Here is a 15,801-nt window from a genome sequence, read left to right as displayed (position 1 = left end):
TTGATCGTGGATGGTTAGATGATTACAGTGTTAAATCATCTTTCCTGATGTTGTCCTTGTATATAAGCCCATCCCTTACTTTCCCTGATTTTACATGTTGAGGCCACTGATCAGGAAAGTACGGTAATATGACAGATAAAAGTGTATTAATTTAAGGTATTGAAGCATGTGCACTGTAAACACAGGTAATATGACAGATAACAGTGTATTAATTTAAGGTATTGAAGCATGTACACTGTAAACACAGGTAATATGACAGATAACAGTGTATTAATTTAAGGTATTGAAGCATGTACACTGTAAACACAGGTAATATGACAGATAACAGTGTATTAATTTAAGGTATTGAAGCATATGCACTGTAAACATGTAGGTAATATGACAGATAAAAGTGTATTAAAGCATGATTTGAAAAACTTATAGTTTTGAACTGAACAAATCTTAGATGAGACCAGCTTCATATACAAAAATATAATGATTTTTAAAGAAAAGTCAAAAATATTTATCAAAATTAGAAATTAAGAAATCTGAAAGGGGTATACCTGAAGTACATATATACCAAGTATCAAAGCAATCAGACTTGCAAATTTCAGGGAGAAGTTGAAATTGTATAAGTTGAGTTTGATATAGATAGGCAACACCAAACAATAGATAACAATCAGTAACAGTGGAGCTAAAGATGACATCATGCACCTGGGGTGAAACCAATCATGGTACAAAAAATTGCCATAATTTGACCATTGACCAATGAAGATTATAACGACTGAAACTGAACTGAATAGCTTTGTTTATTTTCTGGAATATTCTCAGAATAGCATCGATACAAGTGGAATATTCTGGGTTGAGCAGAAGGGTTTATCACTACTTACTCAAAATCTTTTTCTGATCCTTGTGAAGATTCATCTCCACGTTCAGAACTAACTTCTTCTTCAATCCGTCTTCTTTTACTCACAGAACCACCAGCCATTGCTTCTAAAATTTGCTGTGCTCCTTGATGATGCTCAACTTGCTGTGCTCTGTGCTGTAGCTCTTGTTGCTGAAGTTGGTGATGCTGTTGTTGTTGTTGCTGCAAGTGATGCTGGTGCTGCTGCTGCAATTGTTGTTGGTGTTGCTGCAATTGTTGTTGTCTCTGTGCAATCATGTGTTCTTTGGCTTGCCATTGGCTGTCACTACTTTCTTCATCTGGAAGATAATACACTACATGTGAACGTCATGGCAACAGTGATGGCTGGTGAAATATTTTTGACAGCCAGGTTAATAATTACCCTCAGTACAATAATATTGACAGCTAATTGAACACTTACCCTCAGTAGAAGGAGGTGCCATAGGTAATTTACGTTTAGCTCCAGCGGGTTTCAATCTATGTCCTCTACCAACCTTGCCACCTCTAGTTGTAGCTCTACCTTGATCTCCTACATCTAGCTGAAGTAAACTATTTCTATAAGTTTTCAATGGCTGCCATTTGTCTCCCTCATGGTCTATCATTCCTTCCTTCAGGTTTTTATCAAGGTAGTTTAACCTGTACATTGTAAATTTACCAGAACTTTAACAAGAGTTTTGACATCTTGACTATAGATGTTTTTGTCTAAAAACTATACTAAAATACTAAAAGAATATGTATGAATGCTTAGTACAGACTAAGAAATGACTGATCTTCTAAATACTAAAAAAAAATATGTATGAATGCTTAGTACAAACTAAGAAATGACTGATCTTCTAAATACTAAAAAAAAATATGTATGAATGCTTAGTACAGACTAAGAAATGACTGATCTTCTAAATACTAAAAAAAAATATGTATGAATGCTTAGTACAAACTAAGAAATGACTGATCTTCTAAATACTAAAAAAAAATATGTATGAATGCTTAGTACAGACTAAGAAATGACTGATCTTCTAAATACTAAAAAAAAATATGTATGAATGCTTAGTACAAACTAAGAAATGACTGATCTTCTAAATACTAAAAAAAATATGTATGAATGCTTAGTACAAACTAAGAAATGACTGATCTTCTAAATACTAAAAAAAAATATGTATGAATGCTTAGTACAAACTAAGAAATGACTGATCTTCTAAATACTAAAAAAAAATATGTATGAATGCTTAGTACAAACTAAGAAATGACTGATCTTCTAAATACTAAAAAAATATATGTATGAATGCTTAGTACAAACTAAGAAATGACTGATCTTCTAAATACTAAAAAAAAATATGTATGAATGCTTAGTACAGACTAAGAAATGACTGATCTTCTTAGTTTAGACTCAGATAAAGACTTGTATTCTTCTAACCATGGCAATGTACATGTACGGTAAGGTGCAAATTTGGTCCAAAAAAAGCATTTTTAACCCAAGGGATTTTCATATTCAGCACATAAATCTTGACTTTTTCACCACCAGACTTTCTCGCCCAAATTTGTCTGCATTTTTTCCTCTTATATTCTACAATATTTCTAGAAATGAATCCCATTGGAGCCAATAGACAAAATTTTTACCCCAAAAATTTGGCTATCTTTCCCTAATCTTGTGAAAGAAAGTGCAGACTATAAACAAGACTACTTTTTGAATTTGTGATGAAAAGAGAGAACTGGTGGTGAAAGGAATATAAGCTCTTAAAATTGGACATACTGTAAATTATGGACATATGCAAAGGCAATATTTTACAAATTTAGTGTTTCTGATATGTTATTTTATTTTTTCCAAATAAGCCATACCCTTAGTCATTGCTAGTCATTATACAACTACTGCCTCCAAAATAATGGTTAAATAGGATTACATGCAAGATCTGATTCATTAAAACATTAAAACAAGACACTTCGCGATGAGCGTCTTTTGCGGTCAGTAATATTTACGAACATTTTTGTTCACTATTGACGATCCGTTCCACTAGGATTGCCCTTAAACTCAATTTTGTGTGTCGTTTCCAGTGTTTTCACACATTAATTTATCTGTGATTTTTTTGGCTTGGCCTATTTCCCTCAAACTTGGCAGGCAGGTCACACCATCACCCTAGTTATTAGGTAAAATCTGAAGAAAAAAATTGGCCCATTGTTGCCATAGTAACAGCCAAAAAACTGGATAGCTTCGTGCCAAATGTATCCCCTCCTACTATTTGAATTTATTATTGGGCCGTTTGGTTCAAACTTGGCAGGCAAGTCATACCTTCACTCTAGTTAGGTTGTAAAATCAGAAAACAAATTCTGGCCCACCATTTCCATGGCAACAGCCAAACAAGCAGCCTCTCGGCTGAGATAGCTCCGCTGTTAGCAATGCACATTACAATTAAAGAACTAAAGATATCATTAGAAATGAACAATATATATATAAAAAGCAACGAGACAAAACTGAAAGAAGTCCACACGTAGTACGTATATTTGTAATATAAAAGCAATCGGACTTGCGGTTTACAACAAGAAGTCAAAAATATAACTTTTCACCAAAAATGACAAAAATAATCATCAAAATTAAATAATTGAAGATTTCACAACAAAATTAACAAATCTGAAAGAGGTCCACATCATCACATGTAGTACCTATATACGTAATATAAAAGCAATCGAACTTGCGGTTTTTAACAAGAAGTCGAAAATATCACTTTTTACCCCAAATTACAAAAATATTCACCAAAATTAGAGAATTGAAGATATCAACATGAAATGAACAAACCTAAGAGAGGTCTACCCAAGGTACATATACACCAAGTATCAAAGCATTCAGGCTTGTAGTTTTCAAGAAGAAGTCAAAAAGTAAAACATTGACATGGACGACGACGGACAATCACTCATATGATAAGCTCCGCTCAACAAAGTCGACAGCGAAGCTAAAAACTGATTTTTGAATACTTTCGCCCCAAATTTATTATCCCCTACCAGTCTTTATATTATTATAAATAGCAGTGTTCATATGATCGTGTTTTTGACTCCCGTGTGCGAAACACAAAAAGGGAGTCTTTGCAGTTTATAGTGTGTCTGTCTGTGTGCGTGTGTCTGTTCCACTGATATCTTAAGAACCATACATTGATTTTTGATGAAACTTGGCACATAGATGCTCCTAACTATTGCGCAGATTTGATTAGTTTTGGGTAAATATTAATTACCTAATTTGCATAATGATTAATCAATTTTCGGCTTTTCCACTGACGTCTCAAATACTAATCACATTTCAATAAAACTTGGTACACAGATGTCATAGGACAATGCACAGACCTGATAGTTTTTAGGGTAATATCAGTACATATTAATTACCTAATTTGCATAATTAATTAATTTTCAGCTTTTATTATTTCAAGTAGTAATCATCACATTTCAAGGAAATTTGGTACATAGATGTCATAGGACAATGCACAAACCTGATAGTTTTTAGGGTAATATGAGTACATATTAATTACCTAATTTGCATATTCAATGAAATTTGGTACATAGGTGTCATAGGACACTGCACAGACCTGATAGGTTTTAGGGTAATATCAGTATATATTAATTACCTAATTTGCATAATTATTTAATTTTCAGCTTTTGATTTTTCAAGTAGTAATTGTCACATTTCAATGAAACTTGGTACATACATGTCATAGGACACGGCACAGACCTGATAGTTTTTAGGGTAATATCAGTATATATTAATTACCTAATTTGCATAATTAATTAATTTTCAGCTTTTATTATTTCAAGTAGTAATCATCACATTTCAATGAAATTTGGTACATAGATGTCATAGGACACTGCACAGACCTGATAGGTTTTAGGGTAATATCAGTATATATTAATTACCTAATTTGCATAATTAATTAATTTTCAGCTTTTGATATTTCAAGTAGTAATCATCACATTTCAATGAAATTTGGTACATAGATGTCATAGGACACTGCACAGACCTGATAGGTTTTAGGGTAATATCAGTATATATTAATTACCTAATTTGCATAATTAATTAATTTTCAGCTTTTATTATTTCAAGTAGTAATCATCACATTTCAATGAAATTTGGTACATAGATGTCATAGGACACTGCACAGACCTGATAGGTTTTAGGGTAATATCAGTATATATTAATTACCTAATTTGCATAATTAATTAATTTTCAGCTTTTGATATTTCAAGTAGTAATCATCACATTTCAATGCAATTTGGTACATAGATGTCATAGGACACTGCACAGACCTGATAGGTTTTAGGGTAATATCAGTATATATTAATTACCTAATTTGCATAATTAATTAATTTTCAGCTTTTATTATTTCAAGTAGTAATCATCACATTTCAATGAAATTTGGTACATAGATGTCATAGGACACTGCACAGACCTGATAGGTTTTAGGGTAATATCAGTATATATTAATTACCTAATTTGCATAATTGATTAATTTTCAGTTTTTGATATTTCAAGTAGTTATCATCACATTTCAATAAAACTTGGTACATAGATATCATATGACACTGCACAGACCTGATAGTTTTTAGGGTAATATCAGTAGATATTAATTACCTAATTTGCATAATTAATTAATTTTCAGCTTTTATTATTTCAAGTAGTAATCATCACATTTCAATGAAATTTGGTACATAGATGTCATAGGACACTGCACAGACCTGATAGGTTTTAGGGTAATATCAGTAGATATTAATTACCTAATTTGCATAATTAATTAATTTTCAGCTTTTATTATTTCAAGTAGTAATCATCACATTTCAATGAAATTTGGTACATAGATGTCATAGGACACTGCACAGACCTGATAGGTTTTAGGGTAATATCAGTATATATTAATTACCTAATTTGCATAATTAATTAATTTTCAGCTTTTGATATTTCAAGTAGTAATCATCACATTTCAATGCAATTTGGTACATAGATGTCATAGGACACTGCACAGACCTGATAGGTTTTAGGGTAATATCAGTATATATTAATTACCTAATTTGCATAATTAATTAATTTTCAGCTTTTATTATTTCAAGTAGTAATCATCACATTTCAATGAAATTTGGTACATAGATGTCATAGGACACTGCACAGACCTGATAGGTTTTAGGGTAATATCAGTATATATTAATTACCTAATTTGCATAATTAATTAATTTTCAGCTTTTGATATTTCAAGTAGTAATCATCACATTTCAATGCAATTTGGTACATAGATGTCATAGGACACTGCACAGACCTGATAGGTTTTAGGGTAATATCAGTATATATTAATTACCTAGTTTGCATAATTAATTAATTTTCAGCTTTTATTATTTCAAGTAGTAATCATCACATTTCAATGAAATTTGGTACATAGATGTCATAGGACACTGCACAGACCTGATAGGTTTTAGGGTAATATCAGTATATATTAATTACCTAATTTGCATAATTGATTAATTTTCAGTTTTTGATATTTCAAGTAGTTATCATCACATTTCAATAAAACTTGGTACATAGATATCATATGACACTGCACAGACCTGATAGTTTTTAGGGTAATATCAGTAGATATTAATTACCTAATTTGCATAATTAATTAATTTTCAGCTTTTATTATTTCAAGTAGTAATCATCACATTTCAATGAAATTTGGTACATAGATGTCATAGGACACTGCACAGACCTGATAGGTTTTAGGGTAATATCAGTAGATATTAATTACCTAATTTGCATAATTAATTAATTTTCAGCTTTTATTATTTCAAGTAGTAATCATCACATTTCAATGAAATTTGGTACATAGATGTCATAGGACATAGGACTATGAATGAACTGTAAAGGCTGCCTTCAATCATGGAGCTTTTTACCTCCATGCTTCAATCTAGAAAATACTATCGCAAAACGGTTGGAAATAATAAATTTAATAGCAGAATATGTCCTAGCAATAAAATAAAGTGACTTCTAAAGACTGAGCGTTTTTTTTGCAAACCTTGTATACGGTTTTAGTTATAAACTGACCTTAGCTTCACGTTCATGTCCTACCATGGCAACAGCCGAAAACATTATGTTACTTGTTTTTGAGCGAAGCGGATGCCAACCAGCCTACCGGCTTGTTTTATAAACTGGCATGGTAATTCCCTACTACCAATTGGACCATGTCACAGCATTTTGGCTACTTTTCCAACAAATCCAAAATCACTCGATAATTTTGTTTACTTTACATTTGTACTATGATTACATTTTAAGTTTTGATAATTGTAATGCATACATGCACACTCACAAAAATACCCCAAAATAAGTGATTTTAGTATATAGCCTTGACAAAAAAGCATTATTTTTCCTTGTATTCATATTGCATATTTTTTCTATCTGTGTAACTTCATGTGGAAATCCTGATGAGATTTAAAGTTCAGTACACATCTAACGGTTTTGCAATATTAGAGGCTGTGAACTTGTCCAGTGATTGTATTCACTGACATTTATTTTGTATTTACATTTGCAATGAGTTCCACAGTATCTTTTTCCTACTGGTGTGGCTACAGTGACTGTGTTGTGTTTTTGTTTTGTCGACTGTTGTCAGTTGTTTGTTTTGTGTTCTTGGAATTTTGTACAAAAATCAACAACGGTTAAATAGGTATGTTATGCAGTATATTGTAGACAGTACTTGTATACTTTGTTATCCAGCATAAATATCAGATTGTTCGGAAGCATGAGTTGTAATGTAAATTTCGTTCATTAATGCTGTAAGATGACGATTTCTCTGGGGCCTTCAGAGTCCCACTGGCATGCTGACTATGTTCCGGCCTGTTTACTTACTTGTTGTCAGTGTCTGAGGGGTATATACAAAATACGACCAAGTGAACGTCAGAATATTAAAAAAACAAAACCTAAAAATCAGTTGCCCATGCCAAAAGAGCCGCAGAACCAAAACAAACTGTCAGCCGTCGCCGTCCACAGCAGCGATATGATTTTACACATCGAAATTGAGAATCGCAGGTGTAGACATATTGCATAGAAATGAACACTAAATACATCTATCCAGGCCAGCAATCGATTCATCAATCTTCATGAGTGACGTAACTGGCATTTCCATCTATTTGCTTCTATTCCCACTATCTTAAAACGCTCAAGTGAATGTTGTCAAATTCGCGAGTGTGCGTATTTTCGTACAGTGGCGTAAACATTGCTACAATCAAAGACGCGCTGAACAGAAAGTCAATTCTGGGCTAGTACCATTGTCAAATTCTGGGGAGTAGAGGACTGTTTATATGGGAGATGTCACAATAAGGAACTATTAAAATTGTTCAATTTGCATATCAAAATCCTTTATTGGAACAGAGCATGTTCTATATTCACCAAAAAACAAAGTTGTTATGTTTCTAGACACACAACAGACTCGAAACAATAGAAACCGTCCGATTCGAGCGACCTGCGTTCTTGAAAATCGAGTTTTATCGCCCTTGCGTTCCGAGCAAAAAAACGTTGAGGCCAAAAACGACCGATTTTCGCCCAATCTTCTATGAATTGTTCATAATTTAGCTAATTCAGTCCAGCGGTTAGATAGGGTATTTATTAGAGACACCCAAAAAACCAAAATTTGGGACGTAAATCGCTCCGGCGATGAAAAATCTGTGAAAATAGCCAAGGGGGTGAGGAACTGCATTTCAAAAACATACTTTATATATAGGGTATATAATTAGTTGTTATGACACAAATACTTACACAGTCTTTTTATCTTGTCTCATCAGTTTACTGCTGAATTCACTCAATATTTCTAGATATGCAATGTTGGGTGGTGGTCCTTCTAAGTCTCTTGGGTTTTCAATTGGTGTCAAACAAAACACTATACCTTCCCTAAAAACAAGTAACACAAGTTGAATGATTCATGTTAAAACTGGTATTCGATCCAGAGTAGCACGAGTTTGAGTAGAGACTCCAGTGTAAGTCTTTTGTTAGAGCTGAGCAAAAAGAAGTCTAGCTGCATGGCTAACATTGTTTTCAAGTGTTAAAACAAGCAAATGAAATCTTTTGAAGGGCAGGTCATATTTCTGGAAGAGTGCTGGCTCAATCTTTTTATTTTATTGCTATTTTAATCCATTATAGCCTAAATACAATAGTCTTGAAAGGGGTTGTAAGATATCAAGAATATTACAATCAGTATTCTAATTCTGGTATCAAGTGAGAATGAAAGGCCTTCAATTGGATCTAAAATATGCACCACTAGCAATTGCCAAAATGGCTGTTGTGGCCATTTATATTAAACAATTCGGCCCCAGAGCTATAGGCATGTTAGAGAAATCTGCTTAAACATGTTAGAGAAATCTGCTTATCTATAGCAGAGAAATCTGCTTAGGAATAACAGAGAAATCTGCTTATCTATAGCAGAGAAATCTGCTTAGGAATAACAGAGAAATCTGCTTAGGTATATTAGAGAATTCTGCTTAGGTATAACAGAAAAATCTGCTTAGGCATAATAGAGAATTCTGCTTAGGCATAACAAAGAAATCTGCTTAGGCATAGCAGAGAAATCTGCTTAGGCATAGCAGAGAAATCTGCTTAGGCATAGCAGAGAAATCTGCTTAGGCATAACAGAGAAATCTGCTTAGGCATAACAGAGAAATCTGCTTAGGCATAACAGCGAAATCTGCTTTGGCATAACAGTGAAATCTGCTTAGGCATAACAGAGAAATCTGCTTAGGCATAACAGAGAAATCTGCTTAGACATGACAGAGAAATCTGCTTCGGCATAACAGAGAAATCTGCTTGGGTATAACAGAGAAATCTGCTTAGGTATAACAGAGAAATCTGCTTCGGCATAACAGAGAAATCTGCTTAGGTATAACAGAGAAATCTGCTTAGCCATATCAGAGAAATCTGCTTAGGCATAACAGCGAAATCTGCTTTGGCATAACAGTGAAATCTGCTTAGGCATAACAGAGAAATCTGCTTAGGCATAACAGAGAAATCTGCTTAGACATGACAGAGAAATCTGCTTCGGCATAACAGAGAAATCTGCTTGGGTATAACAGAGAAATCTGCTTAGGTATAACAGAGAAATCTGCTTCGGCATAACAGAGAAATCTGCTTAGGTATAACAGAGAAATCTGCTTAGACATAACAGAGAAATCTGCTTAGGAATAACAGAGAAATCTGCTTAGGCATAACAGAGAAATCTGCTTAGGCATAACAGAGAAATCTGCTTAGGCATAACAGAGAAATCTGCTTAGGCATAGCAGAGAAATCTGCTTAGGCATAGCAGAGAAATCTGCTTAGGCATAGCAGAGAAATCTGCTTAGGCATAGCAGAGAAATCTGCTTAGGCATAACAGAGAAATCTGCTTAGGAATAACAGAGAAATCTGCTTAGGCATAACAGAGAAATCTGCTTAGGCATAACAGAGAAATCTGCTTAGGCATAACAAAGAAATCTGCTTAGGCATATTAGAGAATTCTGCTTAGGTATAACAGAGAAATCTGCTTAGGCATAACAGAGAAATCTGCTTAGGCATAACAGAGAAATCTGCTTAGGCATAACAGAGAAATCTGCTTAGGTATAACAGAGAAATCTGCTTAGGCATAGCAGAGAATTCTGCTTAGGCATAACAGAGAAATCTGCTTAGGCATAACAAAGAAATCTGCTTAGGCATAGCAGAGAAATCTGCTTAGGCATAACAGAGAAATCTGCTTAGGTATAACAGAGAAATCTGCTTTGGCATAGCAGAGAAATCTGCTTAGGCATATTAGAGAAATCTGTTAGGCATAACAGAGAAATCTGCTTAGGCATAGCAGAGAATTCTGCTTAGGCATAACAGAGAAATCTGCTTAGGCATATTAGAGAAATCTGCTTAGGTATAACAGAGAAATCTGCTTAGGCATAACAAAGAAATCTGCTTAGGCATAGCAGAGAAATCTGCTTAGGCATAACAGAGAAATCTGCTTAGGTATAACAGAGAAATCTGCTTAGGTATAACAGAGAAATCTGCTTAGGTATAACAGAGAAATCTGCTTTGGCTTAGCAGAGAAATCTGCTTAGGCATATTAGAGAAATCTGTTAGGCATAACAGAGAAATCTGCTTAGGCATAACAGAGAATTCTGCTTAGGCACATTAGAGAAATCTGCTTAGGTATAACAGAGAAATCTGCTTAGGTATAACAGAGAAATCTGCTTAGGTATAACAGAGAAATCTGCTTAGGTATAACAGAGAAATCTGCTTAGGTATAACAGAGAAATCTGCTCATCTATAACAGAGAAATCTGCTTAGGTATAACAAAGAAATCTGCTTAGGCATAACAGAGAAATCTGCTTTGGCATAGCAGAGAAATCTGCTTAGGCATATTAGAGAAATCTGTTAGGCATAACAGAGAAATCTGCTTAGGCATAGCAGAGAAATCTGCTTAGGCATAACAGCGAAATCTGCTTTGGCATAACAGTGAAATCTGCTTAGGCATAACAGTGAAATCTGCTTAGGCATAACAGAGAAATCTGCTTAGGCATAACAGAGAAATCTGCTTAGGCATAACAGAGAAATCTGCTTAGGCATAACAGAGAAATCTGCTTAGACATGACAGAGAAATCTGCTTCGGCATAACAGAGAAATCTGCTTGGGTATAACAGAGAAATCTGCTTAGGTATAACAGAGAAATCTGCTTCGGCATAACAGAGAAATCTGCTTAGGTATAACAGAGAAATCTGCTTAGACATAACAGAGAAATCTGCTTAGGAATAACAGAGAAATCTGCTTAGGCATAACAGAGAAATCTGCTTAGGCATAGCAGAGAAATCTGCTTAGGCATAGCAGAGAAATCTGCTTAGGCATAGCAGAGAAATCTGCTTAGGCATAGCAGAGAAATCTGCTTAGGCATAACAGAGAAATCTGCTTAGGAATAACAGAGAAATCTGCTTAGGCATAACAGAGAAATCTGCTTAGGCATAACAGAGAAATCTGCTTAGGCATAACAGAGAAATCTGCTTAGGCATAACAAAGAAATCTGCTTAGGTATAACAGAGAAATCTGCTTAGGCATAACAGAGAAATCTGCTTAGGCATAACAGAGAAATCTGCTTAGGCATAACAGAGAAATCTGCTTAGGTATAACAGAGAAATCTGCTTAGGCATAGCAGAGAAATCTGCTTAGGTATAACAGAGAAATCTGCTTAGGCATAGCAGAGAATTCTGCTTAGGCATAACAGAGAAATCTGCTTAGGCATAACAAAGAAATCTGCTTAGGCATAGCAGAGAAATCTGCTTAGGCATAACAGAGAAATCTGCTTAGGCACAACAGAGAAATCGGCTTAGGCATATTAGAGAATTCTGCTTAGGTATAACAGAGAAATCTGCTTAGGCACAACAGCGAAATCTGCTTAGGCATAACAGTGAAATCTGCTTAGGCATAACAAAGAAATCTGCTTAGACATAACAGAGAAATCTGCTTCGGCATAACAGAGAAATCTGCTTGGGTAAAACAGAGAAATCTGCTTAGGCATAACAGTGAAATCTGCTTAGGCATAACAGAGAAATCTGCTTAGGCATAACCACAGAGAAATCTGCTTAGGCATAACAGAGAAATCTGCTTAGGCATAACAGAGAAAACTTGACCAAGGATTATCCAAGAAATGAGAGTGGATGGACTGATGTATTTATTCATTTATTTATTGAATACAATAAATATATGATATAAATATATGATACCTACTTGTGTAGTGCAGCTACAGCGTCTCTTGTTTTAACTTGATCTAATCCAAAGGTGAGTGAGAATCGTCTTGCTAATTCTTTAATAGCATTAGTTTGTTGAGATGCTTTGTCTTCATCAAACTCTTCTTCTTCCTTCATTTCTGTGAATAGCTGTTGAAAAAGTTGAAAAATGTCATAACTATCCATATAGATATAAAGAACTATACATGTCACATTAACATTGTTTTTAGTACAACAAAACACCTCTTCTGTGAAATCCATCGCCATATCAGTATATTGTTCTGTACATGTTTTGGCAGGGAATTGGGAAATGTGCTTACTAGACATAACTGCCCGACTGAGAGTTGTTGAGCCAAGCATAGTTTTGCATATGCTGTTGTAAACTTTGCCTCACCTCATGGGTATAAATACTTGGCTTTGATGTTTAGTACTAGTCGATAGGATCATCATCCATCAACTATCATGTTGACTTATTAGTTCCCATCTTTTCTATGTATTGTTGAGTGATGTTGAAAGCTGTTTGCTTAGAAACTCTACTTTCTGAAAAGAACCACCCACTGATTTAAAGAGGAATGCGTGACATTGCACTTTTTAACGTTATCAGATATTATCGTCTAAAAATGTCTGAGTTAGCCAGGGTTGTCTGGGCAACTATTGGGACAGTTCCTTTTTTTCCCGATATTATCCTTTAAAAGTATCTAAGTTAGGCATCTTTTTTAGGGGTAACTATTAGGGCAGTTAGTTTTTCTAGTCTAGTTAGTCTAATAATGTCTAAGTTACTGTTTATGACACCACACAAACAATGTAAATGATAAAAACGTAATTTATTTTGGCAAAAAGAGGGGCACGCTGTGGGACACCTCCGTACTTAGCCCGCACAAACGGAAAGCAAGAACTTAGTCCCACAGCAGGCCCCTAAAACAGAATCGTAATAAAAGATTGCTAGCTACTTAAAGCAAATGAAAATTGCACTAAAATAAATGACCTAAGAAAAGAACTAAGAAAATACATAGCATAAAAAATCTGCAAAATGCCAATTGGTTGATAAAATGTACTGGTATTAGTCGTTAGCGGATGAAATGAAGGTAGGAAACTACCAGTTGTTAATGTAGAGACTGCGGAGGCTGTCACTACGTGAAGTTACCGTGTTATTGGTAAATGCTGCGGAAGCTGCAAATTACCGGTAGAGACAGCGGAGGCTGTAACTACGCTAGTGATGGAGGCAGCGGATGCTACCCCAGTAATGGTAGAGACAGCGGGAGCTGAAACTACGAGCATGGTAGGTTAATGCAGGTTATAACTGTAAATAATACCCAGTAAATAGCATCTCCCCATCTTGGGGGGGAAATGAGTAAATGAAAGTGAAACGAAGCCCCCCTGGAGGTGAATGGGGCTGGTGGTGGGTCAGAGAAGGTCGAGATGCACAGCACGCGCGATTATGCAAATGTGCTGCATCATAAATACAGCTTAATGTAAACATTAATCTCCCATTTATGACACCACACAAACAATGTAAATGATAAAACGTAATTTATTTTGGCAAAAAGAGGGGCACGCTGTGGGACACCTCCGTACTTAGCCCGCACAAACGGAAAGCAAGAACTTAGTCCCACAGCAGGCCCCTAAAACAGAATCGTAATAAAAGATTGCTAGCTACTTAAAGCAAATGAAAATTGCACTAAAATAAATGATCTAAGAAAAGAACTAAGAAAATACAAAGCATAAAAAATCTGCAAAATGCCAATTGGTTGATAAAATGTACTGGTATTAGTCGTTAGCGGATGAAATGAAGGTAGGAAACTACCAGTTGTTAATGTAGAGACTGCGGAGGCTGTCACTACGTGAAGTTACCGTGTTATTGGTAAATGCTGCGGAAGCTGCAAATTACCGGTAGAGACAGCGGAGGCTGTAACTACGCTAGTGATGGAGGCAGCGGATGCTACCCCAGTAATGGTAGAGACAGCGGGAGCTGAAACTACGAGCATGGTAGGTTAATGCAGGTTATAACTGTAAATAATACCCAGTAAATAGCATCTCCCCATCTTGGGGGGAAATGAGTAAATGAAAGTGAAACGAAGCCCCCAAAATGCTGCAATGATAAATAAATTGCAGCAATGACCCCCAAGATAAATATAAGAAGAAAAAAAAAAAAATTTTTAAGAAAAGCTGACACCTGCCTCTGAAATCATACAGTACTGGAAGATAAGCAATGTGCACTTAATTAAAAACTCTGAATTAAAGAGGCATGTGCAGAACTCGAGGTAACCTCAGAGGTATGTATATACCTGTAGTAAGTATCTGAATTCCAGCGCCCAAGTGTTTTGATCATGTGATCAGGAATACCAGCTGTAGCCGCTGAGGTAGCGCCCCGATGCGGAAAGAGTGACCAGAGTATCTGCTTGAATCAATCCCTAAAACACTCAAAATTCTATGCAGGTAAGTTAGGAAGGTTGACCGAGTCAGTGGGCGATTATCTTTACTCACAAACAAAGGGTCCCCGAACGTTGGTTTTGGCACCATCGCCTGTCTTAAGGACAAGTACTGAAGGATGGTAGCCACAGGGCACATACGGTGGTTTTGGAAAAATTTGATTAAAACACCTTTACGAAAAGGATCAGTCTTGGATGATTTGAGTCTCAGAAAAGCCTGGGTGTCACCCTCAAAACTGATGTCCTCAATGCATAAATGAGCAGACCTGTCAAAACGATTGGAATTAATGGTGAACTCCCCACAACGGAGGAAGCCAAAGAAAGCCAGCAAAATAACAGACTGCATGAGGACATCAGTAAAAGGATCAAATACATCAGCTTTTAAAGTAGAATACATGAGGAAAATAAGATCCGCTGTAAAGGGAAGACGAATTCTCCGACTCTGTCCTTGTAAACGTTTGATGGCCCTAAGCAATAGATTTACCCGTAACAGTCCGTTGCTGTGTTGCCAAGGATGTGGCTGTCCCATTTCAATGTACCTAAAGCGTATCCCAGCGAGATAAAGTCTAATTGTAGACTCACTTAATTGTAAATGTTTGAAACAATGAGTTACAAAAAGTACAAGTAACTCTTCAGAAATTGCTGGCAAGTTAACAGCTGAACATGAGATCTGGTGCATGTTAACAAAATTAACAAAAAGAGCCAAACCAGATCTATATGCTTGTCTAGTGTTTGGTGATACAACAGAATTCCACAAGCAGTGCATTTCTTGTT

The 15,801-nt window shown here is 35.3% G+C and overlaps 1 protein-coding gene across 2 annotated transcripts in view; it reads right to left on the bottom strand.

Moving 5' to 3' along the window:
• The window catches only part of LOC100371347 (cohesin subunit SA-1-like), a 311,470-nt gene that overhangs the window by 43,572 nt on the left and 252,097 nt on the right, over positions 1-15,801 (bottom strand). For both annotated transcript variants that reach the window (XM_085498240.1, XM_085498246.1), the window contains exons 21-24: positions 12,600-12,748; positions 8,631-8,762; positions 1,305-1,519; positions 870-1,182 (exon numbers count right to left, since the gene is read on the bottom strand). In XM_085498240.1, the coding sequence (XP_085354366.1) occupies positions 870-1,182; positions 1,305-1,519; positions 8,631-8,762; positions 12,600-12,748 (809 nt within the window). The remainder of the gene's footprint in view (positions 1-869; positions 1,183-1,304; positions 1,520-8,630; positions 8,763-12,599; positions 12,749-15,801) is intronic.

Source organism: Saccoglossus kowalevskii, chromosome 1 (genome assembly GCF_978046115.1).
Source record: "Saccoglossus kowalevskii chromosome 1, keSacKowa6.1, whole genome shotgun sequence".
Classification (NCBI taxonomy): Eukaryota; Metazoa; Hemichordata; class Enteropneusta; family Harrimaniidae; genus Saccoglossus; species Saccoglossus kowalevskii.
Note: the sequence above shows the minus strand (reverse complement) of the source record. Positions and strands in the feature narration are given on the sequence as shown.